The sequence below is a fragment of the Ostrinia nubilalis genome, chromosome 2 (assembly GCF_963855985.1).
Source record: "Ostrinia nubilalis chromosome 2, ilOstNubi1.1, whole genome shotgun sequence".
Lineage (NCBI taxonomy): Eukaryota > Metazoa > Arthropoda > Insecta > Lepidoptera > Crambidae > Ostrinia > Ostrinia nubilalis.
The window spans coordinates 14,123,573-14,148,069 of record NC_087089.1 but is presented as its reverse complement, the minus strand read 5'-3'; the positions used below and the strand labels follow the sequence as shown (position 1 = coordinate 14,148,069).

At 37.2% G+C, this 24,497-nt stretch overlaps 1 protein-coding gene across 1 annotated transcript; it reads left to right on the top strand.

Moving 5' to 3' along the window:
* Positions 1-71: 71 nt before the first annotated feature.
* On the top strand, positions 72-23,545 carry LOC135084963 (uncharacterized). Its single transcript, XM_063979724.1, has 3 exons — positions 72-297; positions 22,917-23,103; positions 23,395-23,545. The coding sequence occupies exons 1-3, from the start codon at positions 151-153 to the stop codon at positions 23,532-23,534; spliced, it is 474 nt and encodes a 157-aa protein (XP_063835794.1). The 5' UTR covers positions 72-150; the 3' UTR covers positions 23,535-23,545.
* Positions 23,546-24,497: the final 952 nt, after the last annotated feature.

The window sequence follows — 24,497 nt, the reverse complement described above, 5'->3', positions numbered from 1 at the left end:
AATTTATATTATGGAAGGGGCTATTTTGAAAAGCCAAAATAAAATTTGGAAATGCCATAAACTAAGTACCTACTCGTAGAATGAAAGGTTACAAAATACCATTTCTGACAGAAGTTATGGTATTTACACTGCCTTTTACTGTTATTTCAGATGAAAACACCAAAACAGCAGAGTTCAATGCGAAACGTGGCGAAACTAGACGTAGAAGCATACCACATAGTCGCACAATACGCTACCAGTGACAAAGTGACGGTAGTTCCATATAATCGAGTGAGATACTCGTTGAATGTGACTAGGGTAAGTAATAAAAAGTTTAAAAAAATTGGAACACAACCACGGAAAGAAATTCGTGCCGTTCTACTGGTTTTCCTCGGATAAGGGTAAGCGTGCTCCTTCATAATGTGGCATGTGTTAGGTCCTGGCAAATCCCATCGGTTCTGCCGTGTAGGGAGGGACGTCCGCGGAAGGCGTCTTGGTCGTCTCTAGTACCCATGGTGTACCTCTGTGCGGCAGAGGGAATACACCAGGTTTTTAGTGGGTTCAAGCCCCACATAACCTGCCGCCCCCCGGCGGTACGGATTGGCCATTTTATTGATTCTAGCCACACACACACACACACACGCTACTATCGGCGATTTAGCCGCTTTTAAGAAGCTGAATGCCGCGACCACACATTCCACACCGCACACTTAAAAACGCCAAACTGGCGGTTGAGTTGCTTTTCGTAAAACGCGCGGTTCCGATACTGCGTCCGAAATGCGAACGCAATGAAGTCACGAAATCGCGATGCTGCTGCATCGATACAGTCGCCAAATCGTCGATAGCTGATGCTAAAAGTAGCATGTGTGAGATACTCCAAAATTTGATTCAGCATCGATACCAACATTTTTTGTTAAATGTTTATATTATTACAGGAATGGCGCGTAAAACAACTAGGCAGGATACACACAAAGATAATGCAGGAACAAAACAAATTCGAGCTAGTGTCTATACTAGAGATGAAACGGATAGTTGTTTGGCCGGATACCGGATATCCGGCCAGCTGCTAGGCCGGATAGCCGGATATCCGGCGGCCGGATAGTTGGCCCATTGTGTCGTTGCATGTCGTGACGACTATAGTGCTTCGAACGCGATCAGTGGGTCTATTAGTAGAATAGACTAGTTACACTTTTGGAAAATCGAATCCGTCCGAATAGAATGTCAGATTTTGCCACTTGTCTAGGGGGCAGATCATTTCGGGCGATTTTGGCTGCTATCGTGAGTGTGTGATTGAATAGCAAAAATTAAATTAGTATACTTGTTGCGTAGTCTGACTGAACTGCATGCATCATGTCTTTAGACCAGTGGTTCCCAAACTTATTTTGTCTACTGCCCACTTTGAGAATAAATTCTTTTTAGCGCCCCCATTTGTAGTCGAGTGTCGAGTGCTCAGTCGGTGTCTAAGAGTCCTCCTAGTAGATGACGCCTCCCAAGCCTCTACACAACGTCCCGATTTTTTTTTCTTGGTCTCTTACCGCCCCCCTTTAAGCCTGCAGCTCCCACAAGGGGGCGTTATCGCCCACTTTGGGAAAGACTGCTTTAGACCATCATTCAGTGAAAAAAAGATCTCCGTTTTTATTTGGAAATATCATATCAGCAAACAACTATCCGTTTCATCTCTAGTAAAAACCTTTCCTTTAATGAAATTAAGTTTAGAACTTGGCTTTTAAATGGTGCCAATATTGGTGGGAAGTGGGGATGCATACGTTTGAAAGTGCTTGTCGGGAGGGTCGATCTTTGTGATGACCAGTGTAGTTGCATGATGTCATCAGACCATCAGTGAAAAAAAAATCGCCTATTTTATTTGGCAATATTTCGACATTAACAGATATTTACTATTTATCTATGTAGGTATTCGTCATTAGAGTGAATAGCCCAGAAAAATAAATTAGTTTTGAAAGGCCTTAATATGGCTTTTTTGTAACTTTTTGGACTTTAAATAAAAGCCGTCATTATTGTAAGCCATTTTATTGATATTTACCTCAAAGATTAATGTATTTCATTTTATTAATAGGAAATTGTCGTTTTTTTTTAATATCCGGTATCCGGCCGGATAGTGAGTTACTATCCGGTATCCGGCCGGATAGTAAATTAGGGCCGGATATCCGGCCTACCGGATAGTTGCCGGATATCCGTTTCATCTCTAGTCTATACCAAAGAGCAATCTCTGGCGACTACTAGATCCGTCCGTTATGAGCAAGGCCCTAGATAACAGCATAATTGAGGACATAAAGACTTACTGATAACGGAATTATTTTATGTGGTATGTCCTACTAATATTATAAATGCGAAAGTTTGTAATTAAGGATGTTTGTTACTTTTTATGCAAAAACTACTGAACAGACTGATGCAACTTAACAAGATTCTTGTTATATCAGAATTGATTGATCTGTGACAAACTTAATTATTGGCGGGTGACGCCGCGGACAAAAGCTTATAGTACATAATAATATTGTAAAGTGAGGTCGTCGGTCCACTTTGATGTTTGTTGTTGAAATAGATACCTAACAGGGTGACAAAAATCACGATAAACTTAAAATAATTAAAAGCAATAGCAAACAATTAAATGTACTAGAAATTACGATTTAGATAAGAAAAGAAGGTAATGAATTATTTAGTTATAATTTATGCAATTAAATGATAGAAAGCTTGATGTACTCTGGTCCGTGAGCACGTAGAATTTTGTCCAATGACCCCTAGCTACCCATCCTTATCGCTCACGCGATGTCACGACTGTGCGACTGGGTCTGGCACCCGTGAGTGTGCGAGCGCGATAGCAACATAATAACGCGCGAGCGATAAGGATGGGTAGCTAGGGGTCATTGGAAAAAATTCTACGTGCTCACGGACCGGGCTTTAGACGGATTGAGCCGCAACATCTTCCCGCCTCGTTGAAAGGAACATTCAACGTGTAGAATCCTCGGCTGGTAGTGGACATAGACGAGTGAGCGGTCTTCTTACGCATCCTTACCCGGTGTTGACATCTGCTACCCGGGAGATCCGATCAGTCCCAGGAAATAGTCTGGCGACTCTGCCTAGTCTCCAGTTCAGAGGTGGTACGTGTTCCTCGTGTATCAGTACCATGTCGCCAATTTTGAGTTTTGTGATATTGTCCTTCCATTTGGCCCTCTTGTAGTTCTTCAATATAATTCCTTCTGCCAGCTATTCCAAAAGTGCTGTCACAGCTTCTCAAGACGTTCGTATCGACTGGTTTCTTTAGAATTGTGTAGATCTGGCGCTGGCAACGATGACATCGGTCTGCCGATGATGAAATATCCTGGGGAGAGAGGAAGGAATTCATTTCGTGAGGAATATAAGTAAGGTGGGTATTTCCCATTACACGTTTATTAAGATGTTTAGTTGATTTTATTCCAGACTAGCGGCCGCCCGCGACTTCGTACGCGTGGATCCCGTTTTACCCCCTATCTATCTATCTTACGCGGTTTAGATTTTTTCATACAAATGTTTTTTCCCGCTAACTCTCGTTCCTATGCTACGTCCCTTCCACAAGTGGTTACGTTTAGCCGTTTAGGTTGTACGTTGATATGTCAGTCAGTCAGTCAGTTTCTCCTTTTATATATTTAGATGGACATAATTATGCTGTTGCGGGATATTTTTTAGACAATTTTATGTAGAATATATTTCCGTCATACATGATTTTTATGTAACTTTAACCATTATGGCTGCACACGCGACGGAAGCTTACAAAATGGAGTAACTTCTTCCGTTTTCCCAAAATTTCCCTTCACTACTCTGCTCCTAAGTATACTATAACCTGCCCAGGAGTATGAAGAATAATTTTACCAAGTTTCGTTAAAATTAGTCAAGTAGTTTTTGTTGATATAAGGAACATACAGACAGACAGACAAAAATTTTACTAATTGCATTTTTTTTGGCATAAGTATCGATCACTTATCACCCCCTGATAGTTATAATTTTGAAAATATATTTCATGTACAGAATTGACCTCTCTGCAGATTTATTATAAGTATAGATTTAAAAATACCTCCGAAGTGAGGAGCGTACGCTGGAGAGCAAAAATACTTGATACCCTCGCGATTTGCAAAATCACAAAGAGTAGATTCATTTTCCTTTAAAAACTGACCAATTTCTTTGTAGGAAGCCACCAAATTACGACCATTGTCGGAAAATACTTTCACTGGTTTTCCTCTGCGAGCAATAAATCTTTGTAATGTCATTAGAAAACCGCCCTTGGGCAGGTCATTGACCGCTTCTAAGTGTATGCATTTGTATCGCATACAAATAAACAAACATAAATAGCAAAAATGACACGACTGCCTCGTCCTTTTCGATTTAAAATATAAATTGGTCCTGCATAGTCCAAACCCACAGACATAAATGGATAACAAGGTGTTATTCTTTGGGCTGGAAGGTTAACCATCTTTGGGCATAACGTTTTACCTCAGATTCCCTTTCTATGATCTGAGCGTTTTACCTACAACGCACGCAGTTATTTACAACTGGCAAGACGCCTGCCGTTCACTGGCCATACGGTTTCACGGAAGTAGCTAACAGTAATGAGTCTAATGAGGGACCTGCATGTATATTTCGTATGTGTTCACGCTCAAAATATAATAATTTTGTTAAACGATGGGAGGCACGAAGTAATATAGGATGTTTTCTCTCATAAGTGTATGCCGAGGCATCAATCCTCCCGCCCACCAGTATGAGCTGCTTACCTGTGTAAAAAAATGGCGATAATTAAAGTATTTTAGATTTTGACTTTAATCATTTGTTATTTATTAAATTATCATATTCTACGGGAAACGATTGACGGTTGTCCAATGGAACATAAACAATGAAATGCATTATTTAGTTCTTCAGTGGTTAAAGAATTTAATTGTTTGTTTTTTGGATTTTTTATGTTATTGATAAATCTACTATATAAAAATAAGTCGGGTTTTCCTCCCTGGCGCTATAACTCCAGAACGCACGAACCGATTTCCACGGTTTTGCATTCGTTGGAAAGGTCTCGGGCTCCGTGAGGTTTATAGCAAAGAAAATTCGGGAAAAGGGGGTAAAACGGGATCCACGCGTACGAAGTCGCGGGCGGCCGCTAGTCTTTTTATATAAGCAAATGACCTCAATAATTTGTTGAAATTGGAATAATTATCAAAATTAATTATAGACTCTAAATGTCTAATGCAGTTAGCATTAGATTTAATTTCTGTTGATTATTTTGTTTTAAAATCGGCCAATCTGATGAATCATTGGTTAAAAATTCTGGGCCTTGCCACCATAAATTCATAGATAGATATTTTTTGATTCGTGTTTACACCACGAGTGATTAGTATACTCCTGGGCAGGTTATAGTATACTTAGGAATTCCCACGGGAACGGGAATTAGCGAAAAAATCCTTTTGTATGAAAAATCTAAACCGCTTAGATAGACGCTTGGGCATGCAGGTACCTTAGTAAACTTGAAGCTTAGTTAGAACAGGATATTGCAAAATTCCCACGGGAACGAGAGATAGCGGGAAAAAACATTTGCATGAAAAAATCTAAACCGCGTAAGATAGATGAAGGGGGTGAAACGGGATTCACGCGTACAAAGTCGCGGGCGGCCGCTACTTAATTATAAAATCATTCTCGATGCTCTCCCTTTCGTCTATTTCCCTGTCTAGGTTATCTGAATTTAACACCTCATTGTGATTTTGCAATTTGTCAAACCTCAATGATAAAGACTCAAATTTTCCAAGTTTGAGCGTAAGTTCAGCCAAATCAACACTAGTTCATTCCTCTTTTTTAGGGTTCCGGAGCCAAATGGCAAAAAACGGAACCCTTATAGATTCGTCATGTCTGTCTGTCCGTTTGTCCGTCCGTATGTCTCAGCCATTTTTTTCCGAAACTATAAGAGCTATACTGTTGAAACTTGGTAGGTAAATGTATTCTGTGAACCGCATTAAGATTTTGTTGCAAAAATAAAAATAAAAAAATAAATATTAGCGGCTCCCCATACTTAGAACTGAAACTCAAAAATTTTTTTTTCATCAAACACATATATGTGTGGGGTATCTATGGATAGGTCTTCAAAAATAATATCGAGGTTTCTAAAATACTTTTTTTCTAAACCGAATAGTTTGCGTGACAGACGCTTTCAAAGTGGAGAAAAGTTGGTCCCCCCCTCTAACTTCTAAAATAAGAAAATGAAAAATCTAAAAAAAACATAATGATGTACATTACTATAAAAACTACCAACGAAAATTGTTTTGAACGAGATCTAGTAAGTAGTTTTTTTTTAATACCTCGTAAATCGTAAACCGCTTATTACCGCGTAATCTTTCATACAAATAACTTACATTAAAAAAAATCATTTATCAATGGTACGGAACCCTTTGTGCGTGAGTCCGACACGCACTTGGCCGGTTTTTTGTTTCTATTCTAATATTATAAATGGGAAAGTAACTCTGTCTGTCTGTCTGTCTCTCTTTCACGCCTAAACCAATGAACCCATTTTGATGAAATTTGGCATAGAGATAGTTTGAGTTCCAGGAAAGGACATAGGATAGTTTTTATCCCAGTTTTTGAAACAGGGACGCGCAAAGTTTTTCTGTGACAGACAAAATTCCACGCGGGCGAAGCCGCGGGCGGAAAGCTAGTATTGCATAAAAGATTGAGGTTTGACCCTTGATCGACTTTCGCTTCACATTTAATTCTTTAAAATTAAAATTGCATTCATTGGAGATAGACATGATGATTAAATTGCAATGAAACGTAAATTCAAATTAAATGTAAATTGCAATATGAATTGAAGTAATTAGGTATCAAGGTAAAGAAAAAAAGCTTACACTTCTCCCTCGGTGGTAGTCTTGATAGCTGGAACTACGCTCTCGTTGGTGATGCAGCGTAAGGCTGAGTGTAGGCCAGAGCCGGAACAGCTGGAATATTCGGCAAATATTTTAGCCGACACGAAATAATTGGCACGGTGAACTCCGTTGAAGTGCAAGTAAATTGATCAGATGGGCCAACCAACTTGGCGTTAATTACGTATGAATTTGTGCAAAAGTAACTTAATTACCAAGTAAATTATTGTATTGAATGAATTGAAGATGATTTTAAATTGAAACTGTGAAAATATACAAATTTTATTTTTATAATTGATTTGAAGGTAGAAAAATATAACGGTCTGATGCAAACTAAAATCTTGTATTTGGAAATGACGAATAAAATTGAGGATTTCACTATTTGCAGCAAGCTTTAATCTATAAATAGAATTGGATAATGGACGTTTAATGGAATGCGATAGGTTGTAAAAATGATAGAAGGAAAGGATTTTGGAAAGGACACTTACCTATCTCATGAACTGCAGCCGGTGTGAAGCTTTAGATCGACTCCTGTACCAGTATCAGCAGCTCAATCGGTGTTCCCTTGTCCTCGATGACGGATTTCGTCTTCCTGTATTGGTCAGCACGATGACGCGGCGAACTTTTGCAGGATATCGGCGAATTCTTCTTGGTTTCGTGGCTAGATTCCCCTCATGGGCCCCCAATTTATGTCTTCGCTAACATTCGGAGCCAATAAAACTCAGGTTTGATGAATATTTCGTATTATTCGAAAATGTATTACAAAAGTGCGTATCGCGCGGCGACTGGAAGGTAAGTGATTTTGACAGTACAAAATAGTATGAAGTTTTAAAACGCCTGCGATAAAGCAATAGCAAACAATTACATGTACTAGAAATTACGATTTAGGTAGGAAAGGAAATTAATTAATTATTTATTTATTATAATTTATGCAATTAAATACTAGAAAGCTTGATAGACGGATTGAGCCGCAACACAGGGTGACAAAAAACACGATAAACCAAACAATTTTTTTATTTTTTTCAGGCGAGATGAGAGGAATCAACACCAATTACTTCAATTTTGATTTTTGATTTTGATGATTCGAAAAACGTAAAAAATTAATTCAGCTGGTAACACAATGGAAATTAATAGGTACCCATATGTAACCAACATACACGTTATAATTTCGATAGCCCAATTGTGTCGGATTGACCGAGGAACACGGGTTCGAACCCCGCCGTGCGCTAGACTCACTCGTAACAAACAAGCATATTATTCAGTTCAGGGATTTTAAAAAAGAGCCTTAATCCTTCAAGGCCCGCGAATCTAGACACAATAGATAATCAATTGTTATGACATTATAATTAATACCGTCTGGGACACAAGCGGTTTAAGGGGGTCCTGCACAGAATCCTTAAAATTGACATACTTTTAAATCACGAGTGCTCTGCGATTAGTGACTTAAATACATCAAAGGAACTTGTGTAGGGTAGCCTAATCCTTGATCTAGGTCGCCGCCTTTTCGAAATTTTGAATAAATACGTAAAAAATTGATAAACAACATTTAAAATGCAGACATATGGAAAATTTATTTCTTCGAGAACTTTGTTAATTTAACGTATGAAGCAATAATTTTTATATGGAAATGTATAAATTAATATTTTGAAGGTCGCCCCCTTTTTCGTTTTTGGTATTAATGCATTAGTATTGAGAATTTTTGATTTTCCCAAAAAAACTTTGCCGTGAAGAAATCATCAGGCGTTTTGCTTTATCGTAGCTGTCAAGTGTCAAATGTGTGTTTGTCAATCCTTTACAGAGTAGTGTAGAGCGCAGAGCATGCAAATAGTATCTCTTTTGTTATGACTTCGATTGTTACGAAAAAATATTTTACTTATTTTATAGTTAATATGGCTAGAAAACCCTTGCAACCTTTCTTTGCCGTTCGTTCGTTTCAGTCGAAAGACGTCCACTGCTGGACAAAGGCCTCCCCCAAGGATTTCCACAACTAAGACCGGTACCGCGCCGCTCGCATCCAGGTACCACCCGCAACCTTCACCAGATCGTCGGTCCACTTAGTAAGGGGCCTGCCCACGCTACGTCTTCCGGCTCGTGGTCGCCGCTCAAGAACATTCCTGCGCCAGCGGCCATCACCTGTACGAGCTATGTGCCACGCCCGCTTTGGTTCTCCTACGGATCTCCTCATTTCTCCTCAAACGATCATAGCAAATGTTGTGATAGGGATAGAGACATGCGATTTTTGGTTTTACAAAGGTAATACGATAGAAAATAACATAAATTAATAAAAACTACCTGTTATAGGGGCATTTTTGGAGAAATTTATCAAATAACCAAAAATACATGAATTTAAAAGCAGTTTTTTTTTAAAGTATCATTTTTTATTATTTGTTGTCTTTTCCTGAGTATTATGTATTTTTTTAGTATCGCCTGTTATTGTTATTTAGCATTATTACTGTTTTATTTTATCAGGATATACCTCTTAGTGTAAAAGTTATTACGTTCTCTTTACAATAAGTAATCGGAAGGAAAAAAATTATATAAAAAAAAACCCTCTAAAAATTTTTGACCTCTTTTTTGTCGATGAAAATAGGTTTAGTTTCACGTATTTTCATATGTGTACTTTATCGTGACTCACACTGTATAAAGAAAGTATGCTAAATGAGTAACGCAAATCAATAAGCGAAGTGAGAAAAGAAAAGAGAAGTTTAATACATATTACTGTGACAAACTGAATTTATATGGTTAAAACCGCGAGAAAAAGCAAGTACGTAATACTAATGAATAATTCATTATTACCAATTTTAAAAATAAAGCAGTTACTTTAACCCTTTTTTCCATTCTTCAGGGTGTGGTTTTGTAAAACAACGCTCATCTCAGAGGTGGTAGTATACACGACACAGATGCCAAAAAAAAAATTCATGAAAAAATCAAACCAGGAAAATGGTAGATATTATTTCGCGGACGAGCTATCGGTCAGTCCCCCCGCTCTCTCGGGGTGGCGGCCGCATGTGCTCGATGGTGTAGCGGGGTACGCGGGGGTGGTGCGGGCGGTAGGAAGCGCCGTCTCGTAAGTTTAAAGAGACTTTTGAACGAGGTTCTTTAGTAATAAAGTAATAAGTTAAAATTTTATTTATATTTTTCTTGCAATAAACTTTCATGTGTACTATCACTCCAGAGATGGGCGTTGTTTTACAAAACCACACCCTGTATACATGGGTAGAACGCAGCCGTAGGAAACTGCTCGTGTATATTTTGTAATACTCTTCGTAAATCTGCGACTACAGTACAAAGTATACACGAATTTTGCGTACTGAATACAGTCGTGTTTAATTTGTATTGTGGATGCTTCTCCGTTTCAAACTATACTACACCACTTACACTTGAAAAGAGTGTTAAAAAGTTAGTTTGATACTTATTCAGTAAAATATGGAATTACATTTAAGAGTATTTTTATTTCTTATTACTTAAATATATTTTATCGAATCAATATAAAACTAGATTTTTAACACTCTTGCGGGTGGTTTTTCAAAATAAACTGATTAGGTAGGATTAAATAAATAAATTGATAACATTTTTATTTAGAGTAGTAGGTACGCGGTATTTGCGCAACTGCTCATACAGTTTGAAAGAGTTTAGTAAAAAAAAGTTATTTCCAAACTATACTCGATTAGTTTCACACCCTTGCGTTCTGGCCATGTATAGAATGGAGACGCTACATTAACAGCCTATTTGAATTGAACGTCTAGGAAAAATACTCTTTTACGAAACTTTTTTAACGCCTTTGTTCATTAGAAAAATCAATATTAGTTAGGATTTTTACTGTGTAAGAATTTTCGCAGCAATACCAACAAAAAATCAAATTCCTTTTTCCTAATTAAAGTATTTTTAAACTCACGTTTTGTTTAGCAAAATTAGTGAAATACGTGTTTTTACTCTGTATTGAGTCTCTTTTGTCTCTACTCTGTAAAGTAGTTTGTGTGCGATCGTGTTAGTTCGTTGCGCCACCGCTATCTCGGCTAGCAAATCGTAATTTTTCGTCGGCGCTGCACCCCCTTAATACATCGTAAAGGTAGCAGGAAGGCGCTAGACGCAGGTCACTACCAACCGGGTAACATGGAAAGCATTGGGGGAGACCTGTGTTCAGCAGTGGACGATGATGATGAAACAACAGAAATAAGAATAATAATAAATAAATTAAATTAATATTATTTGAAATACGAATAATAGATAATGACAATGAAACCAAAGGACAATGTTCGTTCTCCATACATTGTTCGCCTAAGAACCAACAATTTTGACATATTACTACCCGAAAGCGAAATAATACGATTCTGTGTGTAAGAACAATGATTCCTGATGGACACTTGCCATAAAATTAATGATTAAGAATATTAAATCACAGCGATTTTATAATATGTCGTTTATGACAACATGGCGTCTAATGTATTGTGTGAATGTATGAACACCGATTCGCGAAAAATGTTTTGTATTGTCGTCACGCCGAGTCGCAGCCAAATAGTATAAAATAGTAGAACAAGTTTTAGAAATACATCTCGGCATTCCACTTTTATAATATGCCCACATATTGCACGTAAATAAACAACATGAATCGTAGGTTGTTTCCACCCTTGTCATCTGACACATGAAATAAACTCCTATTGTATTATAGATATCGAAGCCGAATCGTATATAATAATAGAATGGGTTTTGGAGATCACTCGGGGTTCCACTTTTATAAAATACCTACATATTGCATAAAAATAACACGAATCATGAGTTTTCTTTTCACCATTTACATCTGACACGAGATAACAAACTCCTATCTCCATGACTACCGTCGTAGTCTATGCCAAAGACTACAATATTTTAAGCAAGAAGTTTCAAACCTTAGCGGCTACGGTAACCCCTGGGCCACATACATCATGATAACATTCGGTCGACACCGGAACGAAGTCTTGCGATTATGCAAAAAAGCATCGTATTCTAGTGCGGCTATATCACGTTCAACCGGGGTTTTAATTCGACTAAAGTCCTGACTAAAGACTGGAAGAAAATACGCCGCATTGTATGACCACTTCGTCTTCGTTAAAGCGGCTTCAGATCTAGAGCCCAAATAGTTTTCTTTCCAATAATATCCGCAAGTAGCGCTGCATGATCTTTACAACAAAAACGGCAATAGTTATTAAGGTGCCAAAATTATATGATTACTTTGGCACGGTATTATACACGTTCGAAGATTTGTCATTTTCATTCATTTCATCATCATCATCATCATTTTAGCCACAGGACGTCCACTACTGAACATAGGCCTCCCCCAATGACTTCCACATCGCACGGTTGGTAGCGGCCTGCATCCAGCGCCTTCCCGCTACCTTTATCAGGTCGTCGGTCCACCTTGTGGTGGGTTGACATTGCAGAATATGACTTTTGATAGGTTCATCATAGAATTCGGCGAGGATATCATCACGGAGGAAGTTCGTAAAAGGGCGGGACAAGATCTTATAATAATGCAAGGCCGAAGCTGTAACGCGCGTGCTCCTACGTGTAATCCGGCGAGTATGCAATAAATAATAATGTCTGGTAAATAGTGGTAATACGTATCGTTCGTTCGTTCGTTTCAGCCGAAAAGACGTCCACTGCTGGACAAAGGCCTTCCCCAAGGATTTTCACGAAGACCGATCCTGCACCGCTCGCATACAGGCACCTCCCGCGACCTTCACCAGATCGTCGGTCCACCTAGTGGGAGGCCTGCCCACGCTACGTCTTTCGGCTCGTAGTCGCCACTCAAGAACTTTCCTGCCCCAGCGGCCATCAGCTCTACGAGCTATGTGCCCCGCCCCGTCTATGTCTATATGCGCTACGATTACAGGGTATCATTTTGCATAGTCGCAAGACTTCACTCCGCTGCTGTCAAATCAATGTCGCATAATGTTATCGCAATGTGTGTGGCCCTTGGCCAAATCACAGAAGCCTATGCGAAGAAAGAGCACTTGAATGACAATGAAAATCAGGGTTACCATTTTATAAGATCTCCTCACTATTGAGGGTAACAAAGTAACATTAATAATCTAGCCATTAATTACATTTATTACCTATACGAGAAAGTAAAGCAACATGCGGTTTTATTTTAATTTGTAAAATATTTGTAACAGTTTGTTCCAAATTTAGTTTTACAACAGTATTGCTGTTTCAGCTGTCACTGTGAAGCTTTGGGAAAATAAATAAATAGAAAAAATATTAACATAAATATTTATTTAAGTTTTTATGTTCATTATCATAATATGCCAATTTAAGTTACACTGTGTGACAGTCTTTGACACTAAACAAACTCTTCAGCTTAATAATACCTACCTACAGGGCGTTTTTATAGTTACTCTTGCTGATGAAACAAGAAGGGTTGATTCTACTACTGAAATACAACTACTTTTCTTACAGGACCAATATCAAATTCTCAAAAAAATTCACATCCTCGTGATGGTGATAATTTCTATGGAGAGGTGTTTTTTTTTATATTCGGTCTCTTGGGATAAGTTATTCCATTTGAGCAGTAGAATTAATCCTTTTTATTTGATCACTGTATAAAAATAACACAAGTGTTTAGGAAAACTTCTTCTTTGGTATGGTATCACTACGGAGTTATAATGTCGGCAACTCTGTATCACTGACTTGTAACTTTCAAACAGTATGAATAATAAGGGCACCACATTGGTTTTCTTTCTGAAAAAAGGCTTTCACTTTTAGTACTAACCCTTTAGCACTATTTCATTGAAATAAAAATACAATAAACGCACAGAAGACTGAAATTGAGTCAACTGACGTGACATTTATAATTTGTTGACATTATGACAGTTTGACAAGACTAGGGATTGAAAAAGTTTTAATTGAAAAAGTAAAATGACAATTCATTAAAACGATTCACAAGGATATAATCGATTAAAAATATTTATAAAATGTTCTGATACTTGCCTGTAGCGATTATCCAATCCTGGTTTCTACTGAAAAACTACCTCGTGGCAAGATTTTAATAAAATAATAAAATCTTTATCTTCTCTTTCACAATCTATAAAAGTTCATTTGGTCTATTATTATACATGTGCTATGAATGAGGGTTTTCGCGATTGAAAAATCCGCGAGATGGCAATACGTAGACGCGAGGTCCAAATGCTGCATGATTGGTGGATATCTGTCAATGTCATGTCAAAAATAACCAATCATGCAGCATTTGGACCTCACGTCTACGTATTGCCATCTGGCGGATTTTTCAATCGCGAAAACCCTCATTGGCATAGATTATGAGAGACTGGCAACTATACTAGGTTGATATATGTTTCTCACACTTCAACTGGCATTGGATTCAACATCGGATTCTGACACTTTTACAGTTATGATACCATGAATATCAGTTTATGGTCCTAATTATTTTTATTTTATTTACGACCTTCGACCAGTTGGACACTTTAGATAGCTTCTTGTAATAGTGTCAATATCTTTTTAGCTTTTAACGCAAATCTAGTCTTCAAAGCAGTTTAATCGATTTATTTTATTTTCAAAATCGATATTTTATTGTCTATGATGGCCGCAGGAACATCACTATACATGGACTCCCAGCAATAAAGTACGGTAATGCCTCGTACAGATTTTATCGGCAAAAATTATGGAACTTGATAGGTTTTAGACCATGCCACGCACCAAAACGTCCGGAAGTTGTAATAGTATTATAGAATAAACGTTGAAAGACTTATTTATTTAATTTTTCAATGCTTAAGTGTCCATTAGAATGAAAGGGTGCTTAATGTATTAAAAAAAATAGAAAATAATTATGATGGGTTAATGTTTTTGGGCGGTTTTTTAGGCGGTTTCTGACAATGTCCTTTCGCTTGCTTATTTTTTCCGATGATTAACTGGCACAAAAAGCCATTAGGCATTAAACTCGTCCAATATTTTATGAATTTTATTATGTACTCTTTTTATATAACACTGGTCATCACAAAAATCGACCCTCCCGCGACAAGCACTTTCAAACGTATGCATCCCCACTTCCCACCAATATTGGCACCATTTAAAAGCCTAGTTCTAAACTTCATTTCATTAACGGAAAGGTTTTTACCCCCAAAATGTGTCTGTAAAGAGCCAAAAAAGAGTCACTTCTTCAAAAAATAGGTAGTTATGCTTGATCCAACTTTTAAGGCTATGAAACTGTTGTTGGGATTAATCGCTATCCATCTGTTAAAGAGGACACGTGAGATCATTATTTGGTTTTATAACCATAAAAATTGGTCTAATTGATCCCAGAGGTGAGCCCAAAGTGAGGTCTTTTTTCAAGTCACATTTATTAAACTATCCGTTCGCGATAAGTTTGCCGCTGGCGATGTGACGTCACTCGAAGGGAAGCGTTTATAACTATAGCAAACTATATTGAAAATATTTTTTATTTATTAATATTGATAAAAATTGTGTAATATTGTTGGGGCACCATAATTGTGTCAGTAGAAACGAGTTTTCCAGTAAAACGTAGGTGGGCCGATTTTTGTGATGACCAGTATATTTAGATAAGGCATTAAAGTTGAAATAAATAAGCAGATGATAATTATTATTAGGTATGCAATAAGTATAATCATTCATTCGAAATTTAATTTAAATGTCACTCTAAATTCTTTGTAACAGCATACTTACATGGAAACGCATTTTAAATTAAAAACTTGTTCACAAAGTGTGCAAAAGTTAAAGTTGAAAATACCACACAGAACGTAGGTTAACCTTTTGCTATTTTCTGTATTAAACAGAAAGTTTGAACTTAAACAATAGAGCTTTCATTGTTTACAAAATACCACGCCATGCCCATCTTACATACAACGTTTTCATGATAAGGTAAAAACCAACCATTCAATACTAGATCACAATAGTTACGCTTCAACTGTCATTAGAGTATATTTTACTTATCACAAACCCTTTGTCCGTAAAACATTTTGTGGTAAAACTACCTGACTCATTAAAAGATATTGTTTGATTCGTAATGTACCGTTTTGCATTACGAGTGCCCAAACGAGGTAGGAGCTAGCTGGGTGTGAAGTCAGTCTGGCTTTGGACACAAGCCTGGTCGGTCATCAGTTCAAGAATTGATGACCGACCAGGCTTGTGTGAATCTCAAGAGATTCAAGTTAACTTCAAAGTACCTACCTATACTTCAAGTGACAAGTGGGTGTTAATTCAAGTCATCTCTAAAATTGCGATAATAGTGCTGTGATTTAGACAACTCATACAAGCGAACTTTGTGAACAATTAGTAAACTTCAAGTGACAAGTGGGTGTAAATTCAAGCCATCTCTAAAGAAAGTGATATAGTGCTATCTACAAATCATACAAGCGAACTTTGTGAACACTTCAAGTGATAAGTGGGTGTTAATTCAAGCATTCGGCAAGTGAACTTTGTGAGACAAGAAGATAAAACAGAATGGACGACCCAGTACCAGACCCAATTTACAGCCCTGGAGAAGCGCAGCTTTCGGCGGAATTAGATTTTCACCGAGAAGCGTTTGACTCTATTTGACATCCATCCGAGACTACCCTCCTCATCTAAAAAAGGATATGGAAATGCAATTTCGGGCGACCTTGGACCAATACAACGACGTGTTGGCAGATCAAAACGACGACGCACAAATAATCAGGAATTATAAGGTCGCCTTAGAAGAATTTCCAGGTAACACTCATTTCCTATATAGTGCTGGTGAATATTTTCTACGCCAGCAAGAGATTCATATTGCCCACCTTCATTTTGAAAAGGCGGTTCAAATCGACAAAAACCTAGTAAAAGCACAAAAATACCTGAATTTAACAAAGAGGTTGCTGTACTCCCGGGACGAATACAGATTGCTGAATGACGATCAAAGACTTGGTAAATATTTACGAGGTATAATTCAGACCTCTATCCTGAGGAAAAAAGAAGAAAATGAAAGTAAAGAATCAGCAGAACAATCGATACAACATTCATTCCAAGACCCGAAACAAGACTTCTTTTTAATCGAAAAAGGAACCAAGATAGAAGATATTGAAGATATTGAAGTTGGCTCCTATAGAAGCAACCTGCTTGTGATAACAAATAGATTTGACGCCGGCCTTTTAGGCAGTGAGCAATTATTTACCATCCTTTCGGCTTGGAATATAGTTCTTACACCTTCAGCGCGGGTAATTCCTGGCCGGGCTGAATTTTATGTTATTGGCGTCCGCTGTGAGCAGATTAAAAAAAAAATACCAAATTTCTGCGGATGCTAAAACACTCCTTAATGTTCAAGACTTGTTTTTACACACAGAAACACATAACCGTGATCCATACTTTGGTGAAGACATCTTCACATACAAAGACTTAGAGTTCGTGACGCAAGAAGAGTTAGTCTTTGAAATAAACTTTAATTCGTATGCCGATATTACAAAAAAATAGCCAGAGTTTTTCCAGACAATGCAAAATTGACGGTTACAAGTAGCGGTGAAGTCAATGCACTGGTAGGATTTTTCAAACTTTTTATAACCGAGGACATCGTTATGACAACCAATCCTAGACCAGAAGAGAGATCAGATGCGTGGAAACAAGCTGTGTTTCATGATTTTATACCAATGCAATACACAAAAGGTGAATCTTTCATTGCTCCGTTCTCAACATTTGGCGGGAGACTAAGATTTCTGCCAGATTGTAGAAAACTAATAACGAGAGTGTCAAAGCAACTAACAACGTTCCTGAACGATGACGTCTATATTAATGAGATTATTAAAAATGCACAAATACTAACAGTTCATTTAACGGCCATTCTCAGATGAGCTAGTTTTTGCGTGTCCGGGCTGTTAAATCGTTAAAAATGACAAATTAGAGACATGCAAGTATTTTTATATGTTACTTAACAACCCCATCCAGTTGTGCATTAAATCATAGGCCTCTATTTTAAGTATTTGTGACTTAATTAATTTCATGAACCTCTGTTCTCTAATTACCGTTACGCGTCCGCACACCGACTTAATGTTAAAACTTGGCTGTAATTTTTATGTCGTATAGATTTGGTTTACTCCATTCAACATTTTAAAGAGTGCAAAATATCTATTCAATAGAACCATTCTGTAAATAATTAGAATTAAAAAACTGCTTGTCCGAGCGAAAGTCCTAATTCCCGTGACGTTTTCTGTTTTTGGGCACACAAGCCTAAATAATAATAATATTTGACACATCATTTACGCGCGCGGCGCGAGCCCTTAGTTAGTTCTAAGACCTGTTAGCAATTAGACGTCTATTGCGTTGGCGTACCGTCGATGAATTGCGTAAGACTATAATTACCATATCTTTGGTTTTCAATTTTTCTATTTACCATGTCCTTATTTTTATACTCGATTTTTGAAGGTAGATCCACGTTGTTAATTTAAATAGATTCAGTACTTTGGCCTTCATACGTTGTAGTAAGACAGTATTTGCATACGCTGAAGATTTTGGAGATTTTGAAGAAAAACTATCGTTTTATAATTTCCATGTACTAATTACCGTATATTTATAATCACCGTTGTATGAAATTATTACCTACAAATTGCACTCACGATTGAATAAGTATGATGATAAAATATGAAATATACCAAGACTTTCGCATAACAACTGTACGGACTTTTCTTCCAATCTGACAATCAAAATTTAAAAAAACTTTCGTTAGAGTAACCTCGAAATAGATTCGATTTCATGACAAATGTTCAGCTTCAGTTGCTGCATGGTTGTTGGATTTAAGAGTATATTTTAACCCCTAAGGTGACCCCACAAAAAGAAGTTACCTGGAGTGAAATCGGGGCTTTCTGATGGCCAGGAGATGTCACCCCTGCATGAAACATGTCTCTTACCAGATATTTATTTTTACTATTAGTATAATTGATAACACAATACCATTAACATCTATCCATAATACCTTTGCCATAAGAAGATGAGATTTTCCAACAGTAACACTTACCTGGCGTGATCACATTAAGAACAAAAGAGAACAAATCAACAGACAATGGGACTTTTCAAGGCAAGAGTGTATAGGCACTTTGTACCATCCTAAACTGCATCCTACCTGCTTTGTTATGCATAGAAAAAACTTCGTGATATGCAATGGGTACTGGGCAGAAGAAGCTTGGAGAACAAACTAATACAAATGGATCCTAAAACCCATGTAGACATGGCATCGACTTAGCCTCGCAAATTTAGAAATACTTTAACGTTTTCAAAATAAAGTTTTAAAAATCTTGAACAAAGTCCACTGAAGTGATACCAAACGTCAAAGAGGGTGTGGAAAATCCTGTAAAGCTTACAACCAAAGACTAGACCTTCATGCAATCTATTTGCTGCATCCCTTCTAAATTCTAAGAATTCTGCATTTAGGCTCAGGAGAAAGCGAATAGCATCAATCTGAAAACTTATTGTAAAAAAATCGAGGTGACAAATCATGGGAAATGCTGAGCTGGAACTGTCATTATTACAAATTCAATTTAATCTGATAATGGGTGATGGCTGATCGCAGATAGATTAAAAAGAGGAAAAATCACTTAAATCATTAATTAATTTTTCGATATTTATGCATATCCGAAAAATACGTACGTTAAATCGTTTGTACCACATTGAAATCAAATAAATGATGATTAAGATTCTGATGAAAAAATGTGACACGTAGCCCCTTCTGGCCGAAACTAAGTGTTCCTGTTATAGCCTCGATTATTGCAGTATACTTAAAATATCTTGATACAACAAATAATAGAAATGAGTGTTTTCCTTTTTTCAAAGGGTTATTAAGTGTACCTACAGCGTTTTTTATGACGCTATATATTTATATACAAATTTATCAATGCAAGATATTGTTTTCTTGCTATTTTACATATTTTTTCTAATTACCGTTAGATTAAGTATTAGCCTTATCTAATTACCGTGACCATAAAATTTTTGGGTCTCATTTACGCGAAAACCGCTTGGAATAATTTGACGCCTTAACGATTGTTAAGTTCGTACTTTTCATGTGTTTCATATTTAAATGCGTTTAAGTCAATTAAGCCAAATTTCAAAAATGATATGGTAATTAGGCTGAGAACGCCTAATCGTGAGAATGACCGTTAACACAAATGGTGGAGATAGAAGAAGTCGACGTTGTAGATTTGTGTCCGTTTCCTGTCTTCGGGATGATGATGATGAAGCGAGGAGCGCAATCTCTCATTTGTATGGCCCGTGATCGTCAAGATAAAAAGTTTTTTAAAAAGGTTTTCCGTAGGCACAATATTTGCCTGTCCAGAGTGGAAATATTGATTTACGAAACCTTGTCTCTTGAGCCGTTTGACGGCAAAAGATTCCACGCAGTTTATTGTGACGTATTAAATATGAGTGGCAACATCGACAGATCACTTTATAGCCTGGCTAAACTACTGAAGCATGCGCGATTACAAGAAGGGGGATTATTTATGCCAAATGTGTCTATGAAGGTCCAACTCATCAGCAGTGAAATGTTGGATAAACACAATAAATTAACCGAGAAAGCTATGACTGCTATGCCTCCAGGATCGAGGACCAACACATTCACAGAATCGCAGATAACCTACGTTGACCCGACGCGGTTGGAACACAAAAATATGTCTCGACCAGTACACTTAACTGACAGCTGTCACAGTATGATACCCTGTGTAGTTTCAGTACACGTCGAGAGAGACGGGGCATGCAATGGTATGCTATGTTGGTATGTGATCAAAGTAATGGATGGTGCTGCAGAAATATCCACCAAACGAAAGTCCAGTTTCGTGCATAGTTCTGTTTTCTATAAGGACCAACCACTGGAGGTTAACAGAGGTGACTATGTCACTGCTGTCATGTGCGTTGAAGATGATGGAGGTTTTAAGATAGAACTATTTTCAGAAGTGATGTAATTTATGTTTAAGAATAGGTATGTAACTGTAAATGTAACTTTTTGAAACGATTTATTCCCTGTGTTGTGTATGTAATATTAAATTTTGTCAAATATACATGATGTAAAAATATTTTATTAGCTAAATTGTCTTCTTTTTATTTAGTTTTAAGCTAAACTGTATGTGGTAGTTACTGACAGAAGTCAATAAAGCAAGATTTGATCATAATTGTTTTATAAAAACATCAAACTTGTACTTTAGTTCACATTTAACATAATTTACTAGTATATTTTGTGTATTATTCAATAACCATGTTTGTGTAATATTATTAAATTAAAAAATAATAATTATAGGACTACCTACACTTATTATTATGTGCTACTACTATAATATGAAAATGTTTTTACCGATATTTTTAAATAATGTGTAATAAAACAAGATGATTGAACTATAATTTTGTTTTGTTTTTGAATAACCCAATTTATACACCACTACATTTTTATCACCGAAAAAATTTAAACAGGTTATGTAGAAAAGTGTAAAAAATTTTAAGTAAAAAAAATTTTTTTTCGTAGTTTCATTTTTTATTAAATTTTGTTTAGTCCGTATTTTACACGTCATCTAGCCGGGGCACTCCGCTGCTCGCTAGAGTTGCTAGAGTAGTCGTACGCGCTCGCACATTGACCCGATCTGTCTGTCTCGCTCACGCCTCGTCCACGCTTCCAGTGTTATTATTACTTACTTAGCTAACTTAGACCATTTTAATGCAACATTTCAAGTAATTTTGAGTTCTAATAAGTCTTACATTATCTTAAGTAAATAGTGCTAGCGACGCGTGTGTCCATACATTACCAATTTTGGGATGAAATTTTGAGTAACTTTATTTAACTTTTTTTTGCTTAAATAGGATCAGTATTAGTAACTCATTATCCAGAATTTTTTTTTCGGTCATAAAAATGTAGTGGTGTATAAAAATAATAGTACAATAAAATTTATATCAGACTTGGGTACCATTTTAAGACAGCTGCTGAAAAAATTCCATAAGCGATGCATAAAAAGTACCACGGGGCGATGTCATAACACGAAGTTTGTATGAAGCGTTTGTGGGAAACTTTGTCAAAGAAACATATTTTGGGGAGATTTCATGCTATCGAAGTAATTATTCATCTAATTTCTATTATGAATGAGGCTATTTTGAAAAGCCAAAATAAAATTTGGAAACATGCCATAAACTAAGTACCTACTCGTAGAATGAAAGGTTACAAAATACCATTTCTGACAGAAGTTATGGTATTTACACGGCCTTTTACTGTTATTTCAGATGAAAACACCAAAACGGCAGAGTTCAATGCGAAACTAGACGTAGAAGCATACCACATAGTCGCACAATACGCTACCAGTGACAAAGTGACGGTAGTTCCATATAATCGAGTGAGATACTCATTGAATGTGACTAGGGTAAGTAATAAAAAGTTTTAAAAAATTGGAACACAACCACGGAACGAAATTCGTGCCGTTCTACTGGTTTTCCTCGGATAAGGGTACGCGTGCTCCTTCATAATGTGGCATGTGTTAGGTCCTGGCAAATCCCATCGGTTCTGCCGTGTAGGGAGGGACGTCCCACCGTGCGGCAGAGGGAATACACCAGGTTTTAAGTGGGTTCAAGCCCCACATAACCTGCCGCCCCCCGGGCGGTACGGATTGGCCATTTTAATTGGGTCAGAAAAAAATGAATTTTAGCCACACACACACACACACACACGCTACTATCGGCGATTTAGCCGCTTTTAAGAAGCTGAATGCCGCGACCACACATTCCACATCGCACACTTAAAAACGCCAAACTGGTGATTAAGTCGCTTTTCTTAAGCTCGACGCAGCGAATTAAGCAGTAGCTAAAACTCGCGCCGAACTCCGAACGCAATGAAGTCGCGAAATCGGGCCGCTGCATCGATATAGTCGCAAAATCGTCGATGCTAAAAGTAGTAAGAATAAGAATAAGAAGAATAAGAATAAGAATAAGAAATTTATTCATAATGTTCATTACATGTCAAATTTTCAATATATTTTCTTATTAATAATAAACAATAGTATGTGGAAGATACTCAAAATCTAATTCAGCATCGATACATAGGTACTCGTGCATTTTTTGTAAATGCTTGTATTACAGGAATGGCGCGTAAAGCAACTTGGCAGAATAAACACAAAGATAATGCAGGAACAAAACAAATTCGAACAAGTGTCTATACCAAAGAGCACTCTCTGGCGACTACTAGATCCGTCCGTTATGAGCATGGCACTAGATAACAGCATAATTGAGGACATAAGACTTACTGATAACGGAATTATTTTATGTGGTAAGTCCTACTAATAATAATTAATGCTAAAAATTGTGAATATGGATGTTTGTTACCCTTTCATGCAAAAACTAATGAACAGATTTTGATTCAACTTTACAAGATTTTTGTTTTATCAAAAACTGAATTTTAGGCGGGTGACGCCGCGGACATAAGCTAAAAGTAGTACAAAATAAATTTATAAAGTGAGGTCATCGGTCCACTTTGATGTTGCTGTTGATACAGATACCTAACAGGATGACAAGAATATTATTACGATAAACCAAACTAATTTTTTTTGTTTTTTTTTAGGCAAGATGAGAGGAATCAACACTAATAACTTCACGTGTGATAGTGGAAGTAATATGAAATTAGTTTATGACTCTAATGAAGATGAATACAAAAACTTTCTTTTGAGAGTATTTTCGGCTGATCAGAACAGAATAAACTAATTTTTGTTCCTGTCTTTGCATATTTCATTTATTTCCTTACTCTTGATAAAATCTTAGTACCTGACTGATTTGATAGACGCTGGGGCAGGAAAGTTCTTGAGTGCCGACCACGAGCCGGAAGACGTAGCGTGGGCAGGCCTCCCACTAGGTGGACCGACGATTTGGTGAAGGTCGCGGGAGGTGCCTGGATGCGAGCGGCGCAGGACCGGTCTTTGTGGAAATCCTTGGGGAAGGCCTTTGTCTAGCAGTGGACCTGACTGCAAAATCTATAGGTACTTATAATAAATCTGTAGAGAGGTCAATTCTGTACATGAATATATATTTACAAAATAACTATCAGGGGGTGATTAATGATCGATACTGATGCCAAAAATGCAATCAGTAAAATGTTTGTCTGTCTGTCTGTATGTTCCTTATAGAAACAAAAACTACTCGACGGATTTTAACGAAACTTGGTACGATTATTATTATTCTTCATACTCCTGGGCAGGTTATAGTATACTAAGGAATTCCCACGGGAACAGGAATTAGCAGGAAAATCCTTTTGTATGAAAAATCTAAACGGCTTAAGTTAGTCGCTTATAATTTGGCATGTAGGTACCTTAGTAAACTTAAAGCTTAGTTGCATCAGGATATTGCAAAGCTCCCACGGGAACGGGAGTTAGCGGGAAAATCCTTTTGTATGAAAAATCTAAACCGCTTAAGTTAGACGCTTGAAATTTGGCATGTAGGTACCTTAGTAAACTTAAAGTTTAGTTACAACAGGATATTGCAAAATTCCCACGGGAACGGAAGTTAGCGGGAAAAAACATTTGTATGAAAAAATCTAAATCGCGTAAGATAGATGAAGGGGGTAAAACGGGATCCACGCGTACGAAGTCGCGGGCGGCCGCTAGTATTAAAATAAAATCAGCAGTCTTTTTGTACATATTCCGATAAGTCAAAGATGACTCGAGAAACGTT